The 24,319-nt window shown below is 36.9% G+C and overlaps 1 protein-coding gene across 1 annotated transcript in view; it reads right to left on the reverse strand.

Annotated features, from left to right (window-relative positions):
• SH3BGRL (SH3 domain binding glutamate rich protein like) overlaps positions 1–24,319 on the reverse strand; it is an 86,594-nt gene that overhangs the window by 11,739 nt on the left and 50,536 nt on the right. The window contains exons 2-3 of the mRNA XM_021689990.1: positions 6,450–6,635; positions 1,422–1,502 (exon numbers count right to left, since the gene is read on the reverse strand). Coding sequence (XP_021545665.1) covers positions 1,422–1,502; positions 6,450–6,635 — 267 coding nt within the window. The remainder of the gene's footprint in view (positions 1–1,421; positions 1,503–6,449; positions 6,636–24,319) is intronic.

The raw sequence follows: 24,319 nt of genomic DNA on the forward strand, positions 1-24,319 counted from the left end.
TCATGTGAAGCTACATCCCAATGCAGTGGTTTCTGTTGCTGCCTCTGTGAAAGACATCTTAGTGTCATTTCAGTATTTCTGAATCCCTAACGGCTCAAATGTCATTTCCTCTGTGAAACTTTTCCCAAATTCCTTAGTAATAATTTATTATTATTTCCTTTGGACACCTACAGCACTTTATTCAGGACATACAGAATTTACCATAATATGTGTTGGATTATAATTATTTGTAGACATATTTGAGGTAGAATTATTGTATACTTTTTCTTCACTAGGTTAAAAACACTTTGAAGGTAGTGACTATGCTTCATTCTCTGTATTTGTCCCACCATTAATGGCAAGTTAGTGCTTGACAATCAATACGTGCTGAATGAATAAGTGAATGAATAACTCCTAATTTTAACTGAAGGAGAGGGAGTAATCAGTCACAGAAAATAGATTATCCTTCCTTTCATACTTCCTCTTATATGCACTGAAATCAATGACTTAACTTGGGTTTTCCTAACTTGATTAAACAAAAATGTTTTACCTAACATATCTTATAACTCAAATTATACAAAGCCTAAAATAAGACATTTTATCCATGGGAAAAGAAATTCCAGCAAGGAAGCAGAATTACACAGTGACTCAGAAAACAATGCTAATAAATGTTCTCTGCTGAAAACATGAGCAATAACAGACTCTCAAAATTGGAGAAGGAGCTGGAGTTCAAAGAATCTTTTTAATATAAAATTAGTTGCTAAGAGCAAAAGATAAAATGATAGAACAGGGACATACATTCTGATAAGCCAGCCTGTGTAGAAAAGATCTATGGTAAAAGGCAAAGATATATTTAATGCCCACAGCTTTGAGATATTTCATTAAATAGGCAATTTAATTTTTGATTCTTTTCTTTATATGGTCTCCCCTGGAAACACTTCCACTTGAAAAATTAATTTGTTGTTGGCAGGGAGAAAGCCCCAAATTTAGCCAGCAATTTAGTGACCAATTTTGAAACTCAAATGCTTTTAGTTAAAGCATTTGCTTTCACACAAGGACAATAGATGCTGCCAAGAAGATTACTATGAACTAAGATGAGTTCTGTTGATGTAAAACCATGTATGACAGCTGAAATAATGGAGTCTTTAAAATTGGTAACCACTTATTTATGAATGGGTCAATGAGAAATTTGCTGCTTTGGGTAACTTGATGGGAAAGTCACTCCACCTACCTCCTACTCACATACTTTATGTATTTGATTATGCACATCTGTCTGCCCTACCTGGGATTAATGCATGCAGAGAAGGAGGATTTCCTTTCAGCTATATTACACTGCCTCTAGCTTAACCTGAATACTTAATAAATGTAGAAATCTCACTGACTAAAAAAACCCAGCGCAATAAAATGGCTTGTAAAGCAGGAAAAAAAAAAAAGAATCATACCTTTGAACCAGGTGGGGCTGTCAAGCCTAAAAAGGCATAAACTGCATTATTCTCTCTGGCTTCAAAGAAGGCGTCATAGTCCTTAATGAAAAGAAGGCAAGAATAATTAGCAATATGCAAACAGCAAAGGAAATAAAAGGGTAAATTTATTCAAAATGAACTCATTGGTCAACTTTTTTGGGGTCATACAGGCTATCTAACTTCCAAAATGCTAGAAATTTGGAAAGAGTAGTAAAGAGGCAAGACATATTAGATCCCATTTAATGCGGGTTAGAATATATGCTGTTCTGTGAGGCAGAAACTGCAAAATGGCTTATTCCATATCACATAGCATTTAAATCTGTCTGAGGCCAAGTAGCTTTCTCCACAGCCCAAAGTAACCAACTATTTGCCAGTAAGAGGTTGGTTATTTTTGGTAGGAGGTTGTTGTTCCTGTTTCCCATTATTTCTCTTTCATTATTGATTAAGGTAGAGATAGTCTCAGAACCTACAGTACACCAGATATTAGCTAGGCCATGAGAGTAATAAATCTGTACTGTTTTTGGAGGAAGGGAATGAGATTTTCATGAAATATGACCAGAAGAACAAACAAACCACTAAGATGTTTCAATTCAGGGATCCAAGAAAAACCTCACATGACTAAATTTGGTTAGGCTTCCCACTGTCATCCTCTAAGTCACCAAGCATACTTTAGAAGTAACAAATAGAATTGCCTAAATTTAACTATGACATATAATCAATAGCAAATCTACTTAGAAGACACAGCCATTCGCCTGGGTGCTCAGTTGGTTAAGCATCTGCCTTCAGCTCAGGTCATGATCCCAGGGTCCTGGGATCGAGCCCCACGTCGGGCTCCTAGCTCGGTGGGGAGCCTGCTTCTCCCTCTCCCTCTGCCTGCTGCTCTGCCTACTTGTGCTCTCTCTCTATCTCTCTGTCAAATAAATAAATAAATCTAAAAAGAAAAGAAAAGAAAAGAAAACATAGCCATTGCCTATACTTTGTTTAATTTAAAACACACAGAAACAAGTTTGGCATTTTGGCTGATTTACTGGAGGTGAAAAGCACTCATAATTTGCTGGTTTCTCTAGAGATCGTCTCACCAATAGATTTTTATCAATTACAGGGTTAAGTCCTGGCACTTGGAGGATCTAGAAATATAAAGTTTAGGTATATGTATGATTTCTGGTACTTGGAGGATTTCTCAAGCCATTGATGACCCTAAATTGGAACCTAACCCCAAGAAACATCAGTTTCTCTTTTATTTAGGGATTCTTTTAGCACAGTCAGAATTGTTTGGCACCACTTGAATCTCCCCAAGGATTGACTCAAAGCATCTTAGTGTGTTCCCTACATGTTGGCAAAGGAATAAACCCTAGATTGCAGGCATTTATGAACAGCCTTCTATGAGCTTATTCCTCAAAAGTGAAACTAATCGGATCTTGATAACAATTTCATACCGAGACACATGAGACCTATAAACTACTCAAAGTAAACAAACAATATACATCATTTCTACACTCAAGCACTTGGAAGTAATCTCAAAATGCTAGTTGAAAGAGTTCAACAGTCACAGAAGAGGTATTTCTTACCTCTTGTTCAAAGTAACAAAAATAACTCTTTAAATTCATGTGAAAGAAAGCAGGTTTCAACTACATTGAAATCTGATCATAAAATGCTACTCTACTGATCATAAAATGTAACTCTAGTTGTCTATTTCAAGTGTTTTGGGATCAAAGTATATTATCACTTTTTGGCCCTGGACTTAGAAAATACAAACAGGTTTGTAACTCTGAGACAAAAGAACACCATCAGTTTCTTAATTAAGCCAGATTAATTAATCAGCAAATATGTATTGAGCACCTACTACATACCAATCTTTTTTGGTGCTAAGAATACAAGAGTAGGGGCGCCTGGGTGGCTCAGTTGGTTAAGCGACTGCCTTCGGCTCAGGTCATGATCCTGGAGTCCCAGGATCGAGTCCCGCATCGGGCTCCCTGCTCGGCAGGGAGTCTGCTTCTCCCTCTGATCCTCCCCCCTCTCATGCTCTCTCTCTTTCTCTGTCTCATTCTCTCTCTCAAATAAATAAATAAAATCTTTAAAAAAAAAGAATACAAGAGTAAACAAAACATTAAAATCTTCATATCTATACATGGCTCAATCCTAGGGAATGCAAATTTAAAATATTTACAGAGTAAACAAAATAGGTTGTGACATAGTCTGCTTCTTCTATAGGAATTCACTTGAGGAAAAAATAAAGATATTTTGTTTACACCTCTGGGATTCCAATAACATTAATCCAGAATGTATTCTACCATATATTGGTATCATATTAATTATTAATTCATGAAAATGCTCTAGTTCTTCATATATATAGCATAAGCTCTTTTGGAACCAAGATTATCCTTATAAATGTTGTATCTACTGTAACAGAGCCTCATCTATGTAGTGGTCACATTCCAGTCTAGAAATAAGGACCTAAGTCATAGTTCAGTGGTTCTCAACAGGATGTAATTCCCCACCCTATCCCCTGGGACATCTGGCAAAGTCTGGATATATTTTTGGTTTTTCACAATTGGGAGGGTGCTACTGGCGCTCACAGACAGAAGCCAGGGATGCTGCTAAACATCCTACAATGCACAGGGCAGCCCCCAACAACAAAGAATTGTCCAACCCAATATGTCAGTTGTGCCAAGATTGAGAAACTTTGAGATATTTTAAACAAGAGAATTTAATATGAAGAATTTATTTACAAAGGAACTGATGAAAGGCAAACAGGAAATGGCAAGGCAACCCAAAGATTAGCAACAGCAAGGAGCTGCTACCACAGCTATAGGGCTAAAGGAAAAAGTGCAGAAGATGATATCACAGAACCCAGGAGCTGGGATAGTTGGTACCACAAAAGAGACACAGCCACTGTCATGGACACCTCCAGAAGCAGGAAGGAGGAGAATACCTTGGCTTTTCCTCTCCTCTATCCTCCACTCTTCCAACCAGTTCTATTATTGGTCAAACCTAATAGGTAGCCAGTAGGCAATAGAGACTGGGAAATGTAATTTACTGAGGTCAGCCCCAACCCCTGCCAAAATACAGAATGTAGGAAGAAAAGAATAAGATGGGATCTTTGTATAAATAGGAAAATGAAATATATGGTGGTTTAACAGAAAAAGTAAGAGCTTTAGAATAAAACAGATTTAGCAAGTCAGTTAACCTTTTTCTAGGCCTCAGTTTCTTCATCCATAATACAGGAATAACAATACTTACCTCATGGGATTAGTATGAGAACTAACTAATATAATACACATAAAACATGTAGTACAATAATTGACATATCATATGTTTTCTATGAATGTTTACTATATACCCTTCTCCCTAAGAGTCTGTATAGGAACAAATCTTAATTTTTATTGTTATTAAACTCCTAACTTAGTGCTTGGTACACAGCAGGTATTCAATAAAAATTGGATTCTTTTTCCATTAACAAATATTTGTTTAGTTAATTCTCACCTCCTGCCCCTTCCTTTCCAGCTCCCTATTTCTCAGTGAGACCTGATTTCTAGAACTTCTTCCATTCCCTTACAGTGTGTCTTCTGAAGGAGAAATAAACCAGGTCAATGGGGTTTCTGAAATGTTACCCTTATAACCTAAAATGTGTTTGTTTTTAAAGCCAGATGAATCAAAATTTCTGCTTCAAAAGAAAGTTAAGACTTTCTTTTGAAAGTCTTATGTTGGCTTATATTGGGCTGGATGGCCTCTGAGGCTTCTTCCAGCTCCTGGGATACAGCATTTGCAGAAATTTCAATTACAGAGGCATTGAGGTTTCATCATCTAAATGAATAGCCTAATTGTCTTTTCCTTATCTGCAGAGTACGTCATTACACATTGGTCCTGTTAGCAACAACAGATGAAATCTTCAGGACCCTCCTCAGAACTGAAAAATTCAGTTCACAGAGAAAATATTTTGTGCCAATAAAATTCTCAATTTTTCCATGCTCCCTCCCCTAAATTTTCAGAATTGGCACACAAAAAAAGATTTCCACCAAAACGTGTCCTCTTACTTCCATATAAACCTATGAATTAGAAGATTTGGATTGCTGGCTCTAATATATTTGTTCCTCAGTCATGCTAATTCTGAGGACATAGCAGTGCAAACAGTTCTTTACTGGAAATTTGTATAACCCTCACATATGCTTTCTGTATTGTCTCAGCACGTAGATATGGATTCATAATCACATTCCAATAGTTTCAGGTGTCTTTGATTCTTTCCACACCTCATTCCCAACCAGCTCCTTAAGAGAAAAAAACTTTTATTTATACTTGTACTTGCCATGGTATCTAGAAAGGCCATAGGCTGCAAATGTTAAATATACAGTGACAGAAGATTAAAGGAAACTACCCTATGGTTTAAATAAAGACTAAAGATGGCATACTTGAAAGCACGCAAAAGCCCATTTTTGTTTCCCTTGTTGCTTACATGAGTTCAATTAGCTAACTTAACATTTTCTAAAAATTCATTAATAATGCCAAAATAAATGTATTACTGGTTTCAAGTAGGAAATAAGATATTACTCTTTTTAACTATTTTTAATACAAATAAGCAGTTGACCTCTCAGAAGCTTCTTCATGGACATAGCAAAAACATCACAATTGCTCTAGATAGAATTAAGATGAAGAAATGGAAAGGCAGGGTGCCTGGCTGGCTTAGTTGATAAAGCATGCAACTCTTGATCTTGGGGTTGTGAATTCGATTCACAGACTGGGTGTAGACATTACTTAAAAATAAAATCATAAAAAAAAAAGAAATGGAAAGGTAGCTATCTGTTCAAGGTCTGTATTTATGCATTTACAGGAAATTTGGCGGGGGAATGACTCATCCATTTGCTTTCTAGTAGAAATATCCCAGCTGCCTAGGATGGATGAAGAGATGAATAGGAGAAATGACTGTATGCAAATTTGGGGGTGGAATGAAAGGGATAGGATGGATTTGAGGTGATCCATTTGATAAAACAAGAGTTTAAATTGGTTTCTTACCCCACGATACTGGCTTTCATTGAAAATCTGAGGTGGCAGCGGGTATCCTGTGGCTGGTCGATTGTTTTCAGGTACATTTTCTCTCATCCACTTCCGATTCTCTTCATTGGCTGCAATGTCTTTTTCTTCAAATCCTATTTTGTTAGCTTCTAAAAAACCAAGCACATCTTGCTGTTTCTTCTTAATCTAGAACCCAAAGGACAAAGAAACTATGTTGTTGAACAGATTTTGTTGTTTTTATTTTTCAAATGAAACTAAAGTCAATGTTTGTGAACTAGCAGAAATGAATTCAGACAGGGATCAAGAGTTGTGGTTTCGGGGCGCCTGGGTGGCTCAGTTGGTTAAGCGACTGCCTTCGGCTCAGGTCATGATCCTGAAGTCCCCGGATCGAGTCCCGCATCAGGCTCCCTGCTCAGCGGGGGGTCTGCTTCTCCCTCTGACCCTCTTCCCTCTCGTGCTCTCTGTCTCTCATTCTCTCTCTCAAATAAATAAATAAAAATCTTTATAAAAAAAAAGAGTTGTGGTTTCACAGAAGATATGTAGTTTTTCCACTTTATTATTTTGCTGTTAATGATGTCTCATAAGTAGATTGAATAGCTCTCAGTCTACAGATCCTTTTATCAACCTACCTTTTTCTTTTTCCTTGAAAACTCCATATCTAATGATATAGAAGTAAGGCTAGCTAATGCATATCAATAACCTAAAAGACAGTTAAATCAAAACTGAGTAGTGGGAAGCTGTGTTTTCTGATGATCTATATGCCTCTCTTAGTTTCAGCCCTTGTAGAAAATCTTTCCAAATGATTCAAGTCTGTAAGGTGTTTTTATTTATTTTTTTGCCTTAAATTGTATCCTTCATTTTTTTATGTTTACATTTTTTTAAATTTTATTTTATTATGTTAATCACCATACATTACATCATTAGTTTTTGATGTCGTGTTCCATGATTCATTGTTTGCGTATAACACCCAGTGCTCCATGCAGTACATGCCCTCTTTAATACCCATCACCAGGCTAACCCATCCCCCCCCTCCTCCCCTCTAGAACCCTCAGTTTTTTTCTCAGAGTCCATAGTCTCTCAGAGTCCATAGTCTCATAGTCCAATCGTCTCCCCCTCCAATTTCCCCCCCTTCATTTTTCCCTTCCTGCTATCTTCTTCTTTTTTTTAACACATAATGTATTATTTGTTTCAGAGGTACAGGTCTGTGATTCAATTTAAAAACTTCATAATTATTATAGCTTCTAAGTGCTTTTAGATCTACCTCATAGCAGAATAATTCTTAAGAAATATACCTATCATTTCTTCTAGTCCTTTTTTTATTTAACTTATTTTACTCCCAGTGTATTTAACATACAGTGTTATATTAGTTTTAGATGTAAAATATAGTGATTCAACAGTTCCTCATAGCACCCAGTGCTCATCACAAGTTCACTCTTTAATCCCCATCACCTATTTTACCCATCCCCCCACCCACCTCCCATATGGTAACCATCAGTTCTCTCTCTATAGTCAAGAGTCTGTTTCCTAGTTTGTCTCTCTTCCTTTTTCATTTGCTCAATTGTTTTGTTTATTAAATTCCACATATGATTGAAATCATATGGTATTTGTCTTTCTCTGACATATTTTGCTTAACATAATACTTTCTAGCTTCATCCACATTCTTGCAAATGGCAAGGATTTTGTTCTTTTTTATAGCTGAATAATTTTCAATTTCGTATATATATCATATCTTATTTATCCTTTTATCTATCAATGCACACTTGGGCTACTTCCATAATTTGGCTATTGTATGAAATGCTGCAATAAACATGGGGGGGTGCATGTATCCCTTTGAATTAGTGTTTTTTTTATTTTTGGAGTAAATACTCAGTAGTGCAATTACTGGATCATAAGGTAGTTCTATTTATAAATTTTTGAGGAAACTCCATACTGTTTTCTGCAGTGGGTGCACAAATTTGCATTTCCACCAATATTACAAGAAGGTTTCCTTTTCTTCACATCCTTACCAACAGTCGTTTCTTGTGTTTTTCATTTTAGACAATCTGATAGGTGTGAGGTGATTTCTCAATGTGGTTTTAAATTGCATTTCTCGGGGTTTCTGGGTGACTCAGTCAGTTAAAACTCTGTCTTTAGCTTGGGTCATGATCTTGGGGTCCTGAGATCAAGCCCCTCATCTGGCTCCCTGCTCAGCAGGGAGCTGCTTCTCCTTCTCCCTTTACCCTTCCCCCCTACTTATGCACTCTTCTCTCTTTCTTTGTCGCTCTCTCTCTCAAATAAATAAATAATTTAAAAAAAAATAAAATAAATTGCATTTTTCTGATGATGAGTAATGTGGAGCATTTTCTCATGGGTCTGTTGGCCATCTATATACCTTTTATTTTCTTTTATTTCAAATTTTAATTTAATTCTAGTTAGTTAACATATAGTGTAACGTTGCTTTCAGGAGTAGAATTTAGTGATTCAACACTTACATATAACACCCAGTGCTTATTATAACAAGTGCCATCCTTAATACCCATCACCTATTTAGCCCATCCCCCACCCACCTCCCTTCATCAACCATCAACAGTTCGTTCTCTATCGTTTAGAGTCTCTTATGGTTTGCTTCCTTCTCTCTTTTTTTCCCCCCTTCACACATATCATTCAAATCATAATTGTCTTTCTCTGACTGACTTATTTTGCTTAGCATGGTACAATCTAGATCCATCCACATCATTGCAAATGGCATGATCTCATTCCTTTTGATGGCTGAGTAAGATTCCATATATATATACACACACACACACACACATATACATATATATCACATCTTCCTTACCCATTCATCAGTTGATGGACACTAGGGCTTTTTCCATATTTCAGCTAATATTGATAATGCTGCTATAAACATCAGGGTGCATGTACCCCTTCAAATCTGTATTTTTGTATCCTTTGGGTAAACACCTAGTAGTGCAATTGCTGGATCATAGGGTACTTCTATTTTTAACTTTTTGAGGAACCTCCATAATATTTACAAAATAACTGCACCAGTTTGCATTCCACCAACAGTGAAAGAGGGTTCCCCTTTCTCTGCATCCTCACCAACAGCTGTTGTTTCCTGTATTATTTACTTTAGCCATTCTGACAGAAGCGAGGTGATATCTCATCATAGTTTTGATTTGTATTTCCCTGATGATGAGTGGTGTTGAGCATCATTTCATGTGTCTGTTAGCCATCTGGATGTTTTCATTGGAAAAATGACTATTCATGTCTTCTGCCCATTTTTAAAATAGATTACTTATTTTTTGGGTGTTGAGTTTGATAAGTTCTTTATAGATTTTGGATACTAACCCTTTATCAGATATGTCACTTGCAAATATCTTCTCCCATTTGGTAAGCTGCCTTTTAGTTTTGATTGTTTCCTTCACTGTGTAGAAGCTTTTTATCTTGATGAAGTCCCAAGAGTTCATTTTTGCTTTTGTTTCCCTTGCCTCCAGTGACATGTCTAGTAAGAAGTTGCTATGGCCAATGTCAAAGAAGATACTGCTTGTGTTCTCCTTTAGGATTTTGATGGTTTCCCATCTTTCATTTAGGTCTATCATTCTTTTTTTTTTTTTTTTCTTTCAAGATTCTGTTTAAATTCAAGTTAGTTTAGGGGCACCTGGGTGGTGCAGTTGGTTAAGATCTGACTCTTGGTTTCAGCTCAGGTCATGATCTCAGGGTCATGACATCAAGCCCTGCATCAGGCTCTGCCCTCAGCACAAAGTCTGCTTAAGACTCTCCCTCTCCCTTTGTCCTTCCCTACTGTGCACTCTATCTCACTCTCTCTCTGTAAGATAAATAAATCTTTAAAAAAATGAATACAAGTTAGTTCACATATAGTGTAGTATTAGTTTGAGGCATAGAATTTAATGATTGATCAGTTACATATAACACCAAGTGCTCATTACATCAAGCACCCTCCTCAATGCCCATTACCCAATTACCCCATCGCCCCACCGACCTCCCCTCCAGCAACCCTCAGTTTGTTCCCTATATTTAAGAGTCTCTTATGTTTTGCCTCCCTCTGTCTTTATCTTATTTTCTTTTCCTTCCTTTTCCCTATATTTATCTGTTTTGTTTCTTAAATTCCATATATGGGTGAAATCATATGGTATTTGTCTCTCTGACTGATTTATTTCACTTAGCATAATATGCTTTAGTTCCATCCATGTCATTGCAAATGGCAAGATTTCATTCTTTCCGATGGCTGAGTAATATTCCATTGTGTGTGTGTGTGTGTGTGTTTATCAGTTATTTATGCATTCATCAGTTGATGGACATCTGGGCATTTTCCATGTTTTGGCTATTGCAGATAGTGCTGCTATAAACATTGGGCTGCATGTGCCCCTTCAAATCACTATTTTTGTATCCTTTGGATAAATACCTAGTAGTTCAATTGCTGGGTCATAGGGTAGTTCTATTTTTTAACTTTTTAAGGAACATCCATACTGTTTACCAGAGTGGCTGCACCTAGTTTGCCTTTCCACCAACAGTATAAGAGGGTTCCTTTCGGGTGCCTGGGTGGCTCAGTTGGTTAAGCGGCTGCCTCGGCTCAGGTCATGATCCTGGGGTCCTGGGATCGAGCCCCGCATCGGGCTCCCTGCTCTGCGGGAAGCCTGCTTCTCCCTCTCCCTCTGCCTGCCTCTTTGCCTACTTGTGCTCTCTCTCTCTCTATTTCTCTGTCAAATAAATAAATAAAATCTTTAAAAAAAAAGAGGGTTCCTTTCTCCACATACTTGCCAACATCTGTTGTTTCCTGAGTTGTTAATTTTAGTCATTCTGACCAGTATGAGTGGTATCTCATTGTGATTTTGATTTGTATTTCTCTGATGATAAGTGATAATGAGCATTTTTTCGTCTGTCTGTTAGCCATTTGTATTTCTTCTTTGGAGAAACGTCTGTTCATATCTTTGGTCCATTTCTTAACTGATTTTTTTTTTGGGGGGGGGGTATTGAGTTTGTTAAGTTCTTTATGGATACTAGCCCTTCATCTGATATGTTATTTGCAAATATCTTCTCCCATTCCGTGTGTTGCCTTTTAGTTATCTTGATTGTTTCCTTTCCTGAAAAGCAGTTTTCCATTTTGAATTTATTTTTGCGTATATGGTGTAACAAAGTAGTACAGTTTCATTCTTCTGCATGTTGCTGTCCAATTTTCCCAACACCATTTGTTGAAGAGACTGTCTTCTTTCCATTGGATATTCTTTTCTGCTCTGTTGAAGATTAGTTGACCATATAGTTGTGGATCCATTTCTGGGTTTTTTACACTGTTCCATTGGTCTATGTGTCTGTTTTTGTGCCAGTACCATAATGCCTTGATGACTACAGCTTTGTAATATAGCTTAAAGTCCAGAATAATGATCCTTCCAGCTTTGCTTTTCTTCTCCAGGATCGCTTTGACTATTCAGTGTCTTTTGTGGTTCCATACAAATATTAAGATTGTTGTTCTAGCTCTGTGAAAAATGTTGGTATTTTGATAGGGATAGCATTAAATGTGTAGATTGCTTTGGGTAAAGTAAACATTTTAACAATATTCTCTCAATCCAAGAGCTTGGAATATTTTTCCATTTCTTTGTGTCCCTCTCATTTTCTTTTATAAATGTACTATAGTTTTAATATTACACATCTTTTACCTCTTTGGTTAGGCTTATTCCTAGGTATCTTATTATTTTTGACCCAATTATAAATGGGATCGATTTCTTTTTCTGCTGTTTTGTTGTTGGTATATAGAAATGCAACAGATTTCTGTACATTGATTTTTTTATGCCACAACTTTACTGAATTCCTGTATCTTTTCTAGAAAGTTTTTGGTAGAGTCATTTGGGTTTTCTACAGAGAGTATCACGTCTTCTGTAAAAAGTGAAAGTTTGGCTTCATTCTTGCTGATTTGGATGCCATTTTCTTTTTATTGTCTGACTGCTGAAACTAAGACTTCCAGTACTATGTTAAATAGTAATGGTGAGAATGGACATCCCTATATCGTTTCTGACCAGAGGAAAACCTCTCAGTTTTCCCCCATTGAGGATGATATTAGCTGTGGGTCTTTTGTATATGGCCTTTATGATGTTGAGGAATGTTCCATCTATAACTACTTTTTTGAGGGTTTTTATCAAGAATGGATGCTGTATGTTGCCAAGTGTTTTTTCTGCATCTATTGAGAAGATCATATGGTTCTTATCCTTTCTTTTATTAATGTGGTGTATCATATTGATTAATTTGCAAATATTGAACCATCCTTGCAGCCCAGTAATAAATCTGACTTGATTATGGTGAATAATTCTTTTCATGTACTGTTAGATTCCATCTGCTCATATCGTAAGAACTTTTTGCATCCATGTTCATCAGGGGTATTGGTCTATAATTCTCCTTTTTAATGGGGTCTTTGGTTTTGGAACCAAGGTATTGCTGGTTTTGTATAATGAGTTTGGAAGTTTTCTATTTTTTGGAATAGTTTGAGAAGAATAGGTATTAATTCTTTTTTAAAATGTCTGGTAGAATTCCCCTGGGAAGCCATCTGACCCTGGACTTTTGTTTGCTGGGAGATTTTTGATTACTGATTCAATTTCTTTGCTGGATATGGCTCTCTTCTAATTTTCTATTTCTTCCTGTTTCAGTTTTGGTAGTTTGTAGGTTTGTAGGAATTTGTCCATTTCTTCCAGGTTGCCCAGTTTGTTGGCATATAATTTTTCATAATATTCTCTTATAATTGTTTGTGTTTCTGTGGCTTTTGTTGAGATCTCTCCTCTTTCATTCATGATATTATTTATTTGGGTCCTTTCTATTTTCTTTTTGGTAAATCTGGCTAGGGGTTTATCAATTTTGTTAATTCTTTCAAAGAACCAGCTCTTGGTTCATTTGTTCTGTTCTACTGTTTTTTGTTTTGTTTTGTTTTGTTTTTTTAGTTTTATCATGTTATTTTAAACACCATACATTACATCATTAGTTTTTGATGTAGTGCTCCATGATTCATTGTTTGCGTATAACACCCAGTGCTCCATTCAGTACGTGAGGGGAGGGGGGTGGGGGGATGGGTTAGCCTGGTGATGGGTGTTCTACTGTTTTTTGTTTGTTTGTTTCTATATTGCTTATTTCTGCTCTAATCTTTATTTACCTTCTTCTGTTGGCTTTCAGCTTTATTTGCTGTTCCTTTTCCAGATCCTTTAGGTGTAAGTTTAGGTTGTGTATTTGAGACTTGTTTGCTTCTTGAGGTAGGCCTGTAATGTAATATACTTCCCTCTTAGTACCACCTTTGCTGTATCCCAAAGGTTTTGGACTGTCATATTTTCATTTTCATTTGCTTTCAAGTTTTTTTTTTTTAATTTCTTCTTTAAGCTCCTGGTTAACCCATTCATTCTTTAGTAGGATGTTCTTTAATCCCAATGTATTTGTGGTCTTTCCAATTTTTTTTTTTTTGTGGTTGACTTCAACTTTCACTGTGTTGTTGTCTGAAAATATGAATGGTATGACCTCACTCTTTTCGTATTGGTTGAGGGCTGATTTCTGACCCACTATGTGATCTATTCTGGAAAATGTTCCATGTGCATTTGAAAACAATGTGTAACCTCCTGCTTTAGGATGAAATGTTTTGAAAATATCTGTTATGTTCATCTGGTCTAAAATCAGAGAGGGAGACAAACCATAAGAGACTCTTAAATAAAGGAAACAAATTGAGGTTTGCTGGAGGGGAGGTGGGTGGGAGGATGTGGTAACTGGGTGATGGGCATTAAGGAGGGCACTTGATATAATGAGCACTGGGTGTTATATGCAACTGATAAATCACTAAACTTTACCTCTGAAAGTAATAATATGCTATATGTTAATTAATGGAATTTAAATTTAAAAATAAAGTAAAATAAAAATAAATAAAAAGGAAAAAAGTTCATCTGGTCTAGTTTGTCATTCAAATCCATTGTTTCCTTTATGATTTTTTGCTTAGATGATCTATTGATGTAAGTGGATGTTAAAGTCCCCCTACTATTACTGCATTATTATCAATGAGTTTTTTTATGTTTATTATTTATTTATTTATATATTTGTGTGCTCCCGAGTTGGGGGCATAAATATTTACAGTTGTTAGATCATCTAGTTGGATAGTCCCCATTATTATGATAAAGTACCCTTCTTCATCTCTTGTTACAGTCTTTGCTTTAAAAACTAGTTTGTCTAAGTATGGGTACTCCAGCTTTCTTCTGGCATCCATTAGCATGACTGATCATTCTTCATCCCCTCACTTTCAATTTGCAGGCATCTTTAGGTCTAAAATGAATCTCTTGGGGTGCCTGGGTGGCTCAGTTGGTTAAGCGACTGCCTTCGGCTCAGGTCATGATCCTGGAGTCCCGGGATCGAGTCCCACATCGGGCTCCCTGCTCAGCAGGGGGTCTGCTTCTCCCTCTGCCCTCTTCCCTCTCGTGCTCTCTGTCTCTCATTCTCTCTCTCAAATAAATAAATAAAATCTTTAAAAAAAAATAAAAATAAAATGAATCTCTTGTAGGCAGCATATAGATGGGTCTTTTTTTAAATCCATTCTTACACCCTATGTCTTTTGATTGGAGCACTTAGTCCACTTATATTCAGAGTGATTTTTGATATATATGAATTTAATGCCATTGTGTTACCTGTAAAGTTGGTATTTCTGGTGATGTTCTCTGTTCTTTTCTAGTCTTTGTTGCCTATCGTCTTTTCTCACCTTTCACAGAGTCTCCTTCAATATTTCTTGCAGGATTGGTTTAGTGGTCATGAACTCCTTTAATTTTTGTTTGGGAAACTTTTTATCTCTCCTCTTCTGAAGGACAGCCTTGCTGGATAAAGTATTCTTGGCTGCATGTTTTTCCCGTTCAGCACATTGAATGTATCATGCCATTCTCTTCTGGCCTGCCAAATTTCTGGGGACAGATATGTTTTTAACTTTGTCTTCCCTTGTAGTTTAAGGACTTTCTTTTCCTTGATGTTTCCAGGATTCTTTCTTTGTCTGTGTATTTTGTGATTTTGACTATGATATTTCTTGATGATGGCCATTTTTTATTGAATTATTGAATTTGATGGGAGTTCTCTGTGGTTCTTGGATTTGAGGTCTGTATCCTTCTCCAGACTGTAACTTTTCAGCTATAATTTGCTCAAATAAACCTTCTGCTCTTTTTTTTTTTTTTTTTTTGGCCTTCTGGGACTCCTATAATATGAATGTCTTTATTACACTTTAAGGAGTCATTGAATTCCTTTAGTCTACACTCATGATCCAATATCTTTCTTTCCTTCTTGTTTTTAGCTTTATTATTTTCCATAATTTTTATCTTCTCTATCACTGATTTGGTCCTCTGCTTCATCCATTCTCATTGCCATTACATCCATTCAGTTTTGCATCTCGGTTATAGCAGGTTTTTGTTTTTTGGGTTTTTTTTCAGCCTAACTAGTTCTTAGTAGAAAGGGATTTTCTAGTGTCTTTTATGCTTTTCTCAAGCCCAGCTAATTTCCTTATGATTATTGTTTTAAAATCTGGTTCAGACTTCTTGTATCTGTATTGATTAAATCCCAGCTATGACTTTTTCCTGTTCTTTCTTTGGGGCGAACTTTTCATCTTGTCATTTTGTCTGGATCACTGTATTTTTGTATGTGATTGTTGGAAAGCTTGAGGTATTCCTGCTATTGAGAGTAATGGTTATATTAAGAAGAGATTTAAAAAAAAAAAAAAAGGAAGCTAGATCCTATTTCCCCTAGAGCTGAAACTTTGCAGCCCTCTATGATCAGTAGACTTGTGTGTGAGGGGTTTGTGAAGGTCTTCTGGGGGAGGGGCCTGCTGTGCTGATTCTCAGGTGGACTTGCCTTAGTGGAGAGGCACCTGTGGGACACTTGGGGGCGGGGCTTAGTGTAAGTGACTGCAGCCTCCACTGGGTGATGCTGTTTTGCTCACTGAGGTGGGTCAGGGATGATGGCGGGTGTGGGAACATGGTGTTGCCCCTCTCTCTCCCTGGAGTGGGAAAGTAGTGCTCATCACTCTTCAGGAAGCCCTCACAGAAGAACAAAGAATCACCCCATCTGTGACCCTGGCTTCCATCAGATTCCTGCCTTCACCCTGCCTACCTCCAATCTATCTGCTTGCCAGGCCACGTGGTACTCCTTTGTTTCATTTCAGGCACACAGCTGGGCTTCAAAACTCCAAATTTTAGAGAACTCCCGGGTGCCGACTGGCACTGATCCTCTGAGGGAGGGCATTGCAGCACTGTGTCTGGTGTCGGTTTGTCCTGGAAATTGGTCACACAATCATGCAGTGGTTTGGAGTTTATGGTAAAGCACAGCCAGAACCCAGCACCAAGATTTGCTGCCCTCAGCTGGTGTCTCTGTTCCTTTGTCACTGAATAGGGTAGCATGTTGGTGTCTGCTGGGTTTTTTGCCCCTGGAGAGGCTGTGCTACTTCTCCCAAATGCACTCCCAACAGGGGAACTGTTTCTCCCAGTGCAGCCCAGCAGATCATCAGACCACATTGCCCACTCCTGGGTCTCTGCCCTCCTTCCCCACCGGAGCACTGCCAAGCCTGCCAGGCACCACCCTGGCAATGGCACCGACCTCTAAAATTTCAGACTTTGCACTCTGTTGCTTATAAAAACTTGCAATGGTCAGCCCCTCTTATTTCCCAGTCAGTGGTTTTGGGGAAGAGTTCTTCCTGTGTAAACCCCTGCACATGCTTTCAAACTCTCTCTCTCTCTTTCTCTCTCTTTTTCCTCTCTCTTCTCTCTGTGATCAGGGATCCCTCCCCTTTGCAGCACCTGCGGTTCTTTTCTGTCCCAAATCAACACCCCACAGCTCCTAACTTCCATGATGTGGCTGCTTTTCTACCTCCAGCTTTGCAGTTTTGCTCTCTCAGTCCCCAGATTGCTTATTGTGTGTTCAAAAATAATTTGATATTCATTTAGCTGTGTTCAAGGGACAATGCAAGCTCAGGGTCCCCCTACTCCTCCACCATCCTCCATCTATATATCTTCTTCGGAGAAATGTCTGTTCATGTCTTCTGCCCATGTTTTAGTTGGATTATTTGTTTTTTGGGGGTATTGAGTTGCATTAGTCTTTTATATATCTTAGATACTAACCCTTTATCAGATATGTCATTTGTAAATATCTGCTCCCATTCAGTAGGATGTCTTTTGGTTTTCTTGATTGTTCCCTTCACTGTGTAGAAGCTTTTATTTTGATGTAGTCCCAATAGTCCATTTTTGCCTTTGTTTCCCTTGCCTCAGAACGTATATCCAGAAAAATGTTGTTATGTCTGAGGTCGAAGACAGTAGTCTGTGCTCTCTTTTAGGATTTTTATGGTTTCAGGTCTCACATTTAAGTCTTTAATCCATTTTGAATTTATTATTGTGTATGGTATAAGAAAGTGGTCCAGTTTCACTATTTTGCATGTAGCTGACCAGTTTTCACAATACCATTTGTTGAGGAGACTCTCTTTATCCATGGGATACTCTTTCCTACTTTGTCAAAGATTAATTGCCCATATAATTGTGGGTTCATTTTTAGGTTTTTTATTCTGTTCTATGGATCTACATGTCTATTTTTGTGGCAGTACCATACTGTTATGGTCACTACACTTTTGTTAACATAACTTGAAACCCAGAATTGTGATGCCTCCAGCTTTGCATTTCTTTTTCGAGATTTCATTGGCTATTCAGGATCTTTTGGGTTCCATACAAGTTTTGGATTGTTTCTTTCTAGTTCTGTGAAACATGTTGTTGGCATTTTGATAGGGATTGCATTAAATGTGTAGGTTGCTTTGGGTAGTATAGACATTTTCACAATATTTGCTCTTCTAATCCATGAGCATGGAATGTCTTTCCATTTCCTTGTGTCTTCTTTAATTTTTCACTAATGTTTTATAGTTTTCAGAACACAGATTTTTTCACCTCTTTGGTTAAGTTTATTCCTACGTATTTTATTGTTTTTGGTGCAATTGTAATTGGGATTGATTCCTTAATTTCACTTTATGCTTCTTCATTATTAGTGTATAGAAATGCAACAGATTTCTGTATGTTGATTTTGTATCCTGTGACTACTGAATTGATTTAGGAGTTCTAATAATCATTTTGGTGGAGTCTTTAGGGTTTTCTATATATAGTATGTCATCTGAAAATAGTGAAAGTTTTATATCTTCCTTGCCAATTTGGACTCCTTTTATTTCTCTTTGTTATGTGATTGTTGTGGCTTGGACTTCCAGTACTATGTTGGATAAAAGTGGTGAGAGTGGACATCCTTGTTCTGTTCCTGACCTTAGAGGAAAAGCTTTCAGTTTTTCACCATTGAGTATGATATTCACCATGGGTTTTTCATTTATGGACTTTAGTATGTTGAGGTATGTTCCCTCTCAACCTAGTGTGTTGAGGGCTTTTATCATGAATGCATGTTGTTCTTTGACAAATGCTTTTTCTGTATCTATTGAAATGGTCATATGGTTTTCATATTTTCTCTTATTGATGTGATGTATCACATTGATTGATTTATGAATATTGAACCAACATTGCATCCTCAGAAAAAGTACCCAATTGATTGTGGTGAGCAGATACTTAACTGACCAAGCCCCTCAGGCACCCTGATTTTAGATTTTGTTTTTTTTCTTCTTTTTCTAGCTCCTTTAGGTGTAAGGTTAGGTTGTTTGAGATTTTTCTTGCTTCTTGAGGTAAGCTTATATTGGTATAAACCTTTGCTGCATACCAATGGTTTGGATTATTGTGTTTATTTTCATTTTCATTTTTTCCACATAATTTTTTGTTTCTTCTTTCATTTCTGGGTTGACCCATTTATTATTTAATAGCATTTTATTTAACCTCCATGTATTTGTGGTCTTTTCAGATTTTTCCTTGTGATCAATTTCTAGTTTCATAGTTTTGTGGTCAGAAAGGGTGCATGATATGACTTCAATCTTTTTTTAATTTTTTGAGACCTGACCTATGGCTAATATGTAGTCTATTATTATCTATATTCTAGAGAATGTTCCATATGCACTTGAATAGAATGTGTATTTTACTGTTTTAGAATGCAATGTTCTTTTTTTAAAGATTTTATTTTATTTATTTGACAGAAAGAGAGAATGCAAGAGAGGGAACACAAGCAGAGGGAGTGGGAGAGGGGGAAACAGGCTTCCCGCTGAGCAGGCAGTGTGATGTGGGGCTTGATCCCAGGACCCTGGGATCATGACCTGAGTCGAAGGCAGAGGCTTAATGACTGAGCCACCCAGGCGCCCCAGAATGCAATGTTCTGAATATATCTGTTAAATACATCTGGTCCAGTGTGTCATACAAAGCCACTGTTTCCTTGTTGATTTTCTGTTTGGTTGATTTACCCATTTATGTAAATGGGGCGTTAAAGTCCCCTACTAATTTGTATTACTTCAATTATCTCCTTTCTGTTTGTTATTCACTGTTTTATGTATTTGGGTGCTCCCATGTTGGGTGCATACATATTTACAATTGTTATATCTTCTTGTTGGATTGTCCCCTTTATAGTGACTTTCTTTCTCTCTCGTTACAGTCTTTGTTTTAAAGTCTATTTTTTCCAATATAAGTATTGTTGTCCTGGCTCTCTTTTGACATCCATTTGCATAATAGACGTTTCTCCACCCTCTTACTTTCTTTTTTTTTTAAGATTTTATTTATTTATTTGAGAGAGAGAGAGACAGAGACAGAGATAGAGAGAACACAAACATGGAGGAGAGGGAGAAGCAAGCTTCCTGCTGAGCAGGGAGCCTGATGCGGGGCTCGATCCCAGGACTCTGGGATCATGACCTGAGCTGAAGGCAGATGCTTAACCAACTGAATCACCCAGGCATCCCTTCATCCCCTCACTTTCAATCTGCAAGTGTCTTTAGGTCTGAAACAAGTCTCTTATACACAGCATATAGATGGATCTTGTTTTTTTTTATTTTGTTTTGTTTTGTTTTTGATGAGCTTTTTTTTTTTTATTCATTCTGTCACCCTACATCTTTTGATTGGAGTGTTTAGCCCACTTACATTTAAAGTAATCACTGATAGATATGTATTTATTACCATTTTGTTATTGTTTTGTGATTGTTTCTATTGTTTTCTCTGATCCTTTCTTCTCTTGGTCTCTTTCATTTGATGGTTATCTTTGATTCCTTTCTCTTTATACTTCCTGTCCTAATAAGCATCCTAAAACAAACAGAAATGAATCTTTCCTTGACCATGTTACAAGTCAGAGTTACTCTGCATTCAATTTTCATTGTTTAGAACAGAAATTGAATAAAAATATATGAACTAAGCCTGCCTGTATATGAGGTTTGTATTATACCTGTACAGCTCATGAGCCATTAACATGTGCTGCTAAGGTTATGTTTCATTTGTTTGTGCTACTTCTTTGATAAAAGATTTGAAATCCTTACCTTCCCACCCTGTGACACTGGAAAAAGTTTGGTCATGTTTCAATCACATTTTCTTTCCTCAAACTATTTCTTATTATTAAAGATTTTATTTGTCAGAGAATGAGAGCGAGCACAAGTAGGGCGAGTAGCAGACAGAGGGAGAAGCAGGCTCCCCACTGAGCAGAGAGCCCCATGTGGGGCTCGATCCCAGGATCCTGGGGTCATGACCTGAGCCGAAGGCAGCTGCCCAACTGACTGAGCCATCTAGGCATCCCTGTCCTCAAACTATTTCTTATTCTTTCTTTTCCAACACTGGTCAAACATAATACTGATGAAACTAATAAGAAAATGTCAGCATTTCTACCTGATGTTTTAACAATATTTGGGGGGTTGTAGATTAACCCATTAAAATTCAAAGTTTACATTTGATTTCTATGTTACTTCTTTAGATTACCAAGTAAAGATAATACACTTATTTTGTCTCCTAATCATACCTAGGAGAGAGCTTTAAAATAGTAAAATTAAGATTTTTGAGTTAAGCTTTTTCTCCACTGATTTTTTTTTTTGGAACTTTAATTCACACATCTATGGTAATTTGCCTAAATTTAAAAGTATTACTTAACATTTTTGAGCTGCAGAGCCCAATCAATAAAAGTTTCTTAGTGGAATCCCACTGAAAATTTACATGGAGCAGAAGCATCAGAAATATAAAATCAACAGAAGCACTTATTCCAAAGGATATAATAATGCAAAACAAAAACAAAAACACAACAAACTTCTCTACAGTCAAGGCCTCTCTGGATTTGTACCCCACATACACATACATACATACATACTCATACATGCATACATAGACAGAGGTTGTATTTTTGTCCTTCTAACATGCTTGTGACTGTGAGTAAACAACTTTCTCTTTCATCACATAACCTCAGGAAAAATAATTCTCTTCTTTAAAGATGCATTACAATCCAACAAAATTTGCAACAAGATACTTTTTATCAGGAATTCTATTTGCTTATTAGCTTATAATGTCAAACTTTTACTCCTAAATGTAACATATAGGCTTTTATGAATTTTGAGGAAAATCAATGTAAAAATCAGTAAATAATCAGGAATGAGTATCTAGTGGACTAATGCATTTAATGGAAGATTCAATTAAATCAGTGGTTTTCAATCTTCATGATATAATAGGTGTTCAGTTAGTGTGAAGTGTGTAAAGTAATTTGTCAATCATGTGCATAAGTTTTATATAAAGATGATACATAAATATGGTACTTTCAAGAACTTATGTTAACAGATATCTTTTTTTAAAGATTTATTTATTTTATTTTAGAGAGAGAGAGAGAGCGTGTGTGCATGAGCACATGAGTGTTGGAGGGGTATAAGAAGAGGGAGAGAGAGAATCTTAAGCAGACTCCCCACTGAGCACAGAGCTGAACATGGGACTCAGTCCCAGGACTCTGAGACCATGACCTGAGCTGAAATCAAGAGTCAGACACTTAAACAACTGAGCCAACCAGGCACTCCTAACAGATATTTTTGAATAAATGAAGAGTTAATGTTATAGCTCACATGCTAAGTATTACACATGGCCCTGGGTAAATGTCAGTTGTTATGTCTGTGTGAGAGACAAAAGGCACAGAATCTGTAAGATGAATCTTTGAGGCCTTTCCCTCTTTACTGAATGTTATGCTGAGAACACTGTACACTGTGCTAAGATGGTGGTTAAGCCTAGTATCACTGGGCATTATAGCATATGTTCACTGATATCTTTATCCTTCAACCATTACCTGCAGACTGAAAATATTTCTCCCATGCTCTGGAACTACCTGACAATGAGTATACAAGCTTCCCAGAGTGTTTACATCACTATAAGTCTGAACAGAATGGGCCATAATAACACTTTAAGTACGTTTTGCCCTGTCAAATGCTAAGCTTTGAATCTTTAGGGTATGTAAAAATTTCCCCTAATTTAATCATATATGTGAGTCTAAATTTTCACATACCAAGTTTATTTCCAACTTCATTAGGTTCTCTAAAACATCTAAAGAAAGGTAGCAGATTCCCTTCCAAGATTACAATCTAATGGAAAGGATTAAATATACTAAAAAGTATACAACATGGTACTTAAATATGAAGTTAAGACAACCAAACGTGCAACGTCGTGAGAGGGGCCAAGTCAATGAGTGCAAGGGACTCAGAGAGAGAGCAAGTGCTTATGGCTATTACTGATATCACTTAGACTAACCTTAATAATAGCACAAATGCTATATACTACATCTATCTATATTGCATGCAATCTATAATTTCAGTGAAAAGATGCTGTACTTAGTAAAGTTTAATATAACCAGCCTGCTGTGAAAACTAAGCTTACAAATGTTATAGCATATTGCACTAGAACAAAAAAGGTATTGCAAAATAAACTTAGAAACTTTCTAAAAGGATGTTTCACAATTTCTATGACTAAATGTTTATGCATAATTAAACTCTATAAATGAAAAAAAATTGTGTGGGTGTGTATTTTGTCTTTTTTAAACAGGTTAAAATTTGTGACCCAATCAACTTCTGCAAAGAGGAATACACAGATTCCCTCCAATTGTTTCTGTTGATTTTTAAATGCTGCCGTAAGAAGGACCACTCTACTTTGTAGAAAAATAGTAAGACTGTATTTGCCTAGCCTGTGCCTAAAGATTTAACAGTGGAGTGAAGAAAGAGTGAACAAATAACATTTAAATCTGCCAATCTACTTACAAAATACATCCAAAAAGAAAATCAAATCTGAATTACCAATTAGTTTGTTTGACGCTGGACCACTGCCATGTTACCACTGTGTAGTTGTTCCGTAACCAGAGATCTGTGTGCATTTTAAATGAATACTGTCATAAGTCCTTAAGCCACTCTTTCTATCCCTTAATATAATGATACAACCACAGCAAGACACTTATTTACATCTTGTCTGTTTTGCGATAATTTCAAAAATGCTTTGGTCACAATCAGCCGTGTAAAATTTGTAATCCATGTCTCTTTGCCAACAAGTCCACAACAAGTCTGGATTAATATGACTGTTAAGAGTTTTCTTGCTGATCTCCCCGCTCCACCCCTAACTCCCTGGAATTCTGAAAGATGTCCTAAGATGTGGCAACATAAAAGCACAATCTAAGGTTTGTTATTTTACTGCTACCAAAAGAAAAAAAAAATTACTGTTATTATTTTCCTTTTTAGTTGTACTTCTACCACATCATGTCTACACAGATATTAAGGCCCAAGTAGTATTAAAAATAAGACCTAATGGGGCACCTGAGTGGCTCAGTCGGTTAAGCGGCTGCCTTCAGCTCGGGTCATGATCCCAGGGTCCTGGGATCGAGCCCCGCATCGGGCTCCCTGCTCGGCGGAGAGCCTGCTTCTCCTTCTCCCTCTGTCTGCTGCTCTGCCTACTTGTGCTCTCTCTCTATCTCTGTTAAATAAATAAATAAAAATCTTAAAAAAAAATAAG

Source organism: Neomonachus schauinslandi, chromosome X (assembly GCF_002201575.2).
Source record: "Neomonachus schauinslandi chromosome X, ASM220157v2, whole genome shotgun sequence".
In the NCBI taxonomy this organism is placed as follows: domain Eukaryota; kingdom Metazoa; phylum Chordata; class Mammalia; order Carnivora; family Phocidae; genus Neomonachus; species Neomonachus schauinslandi.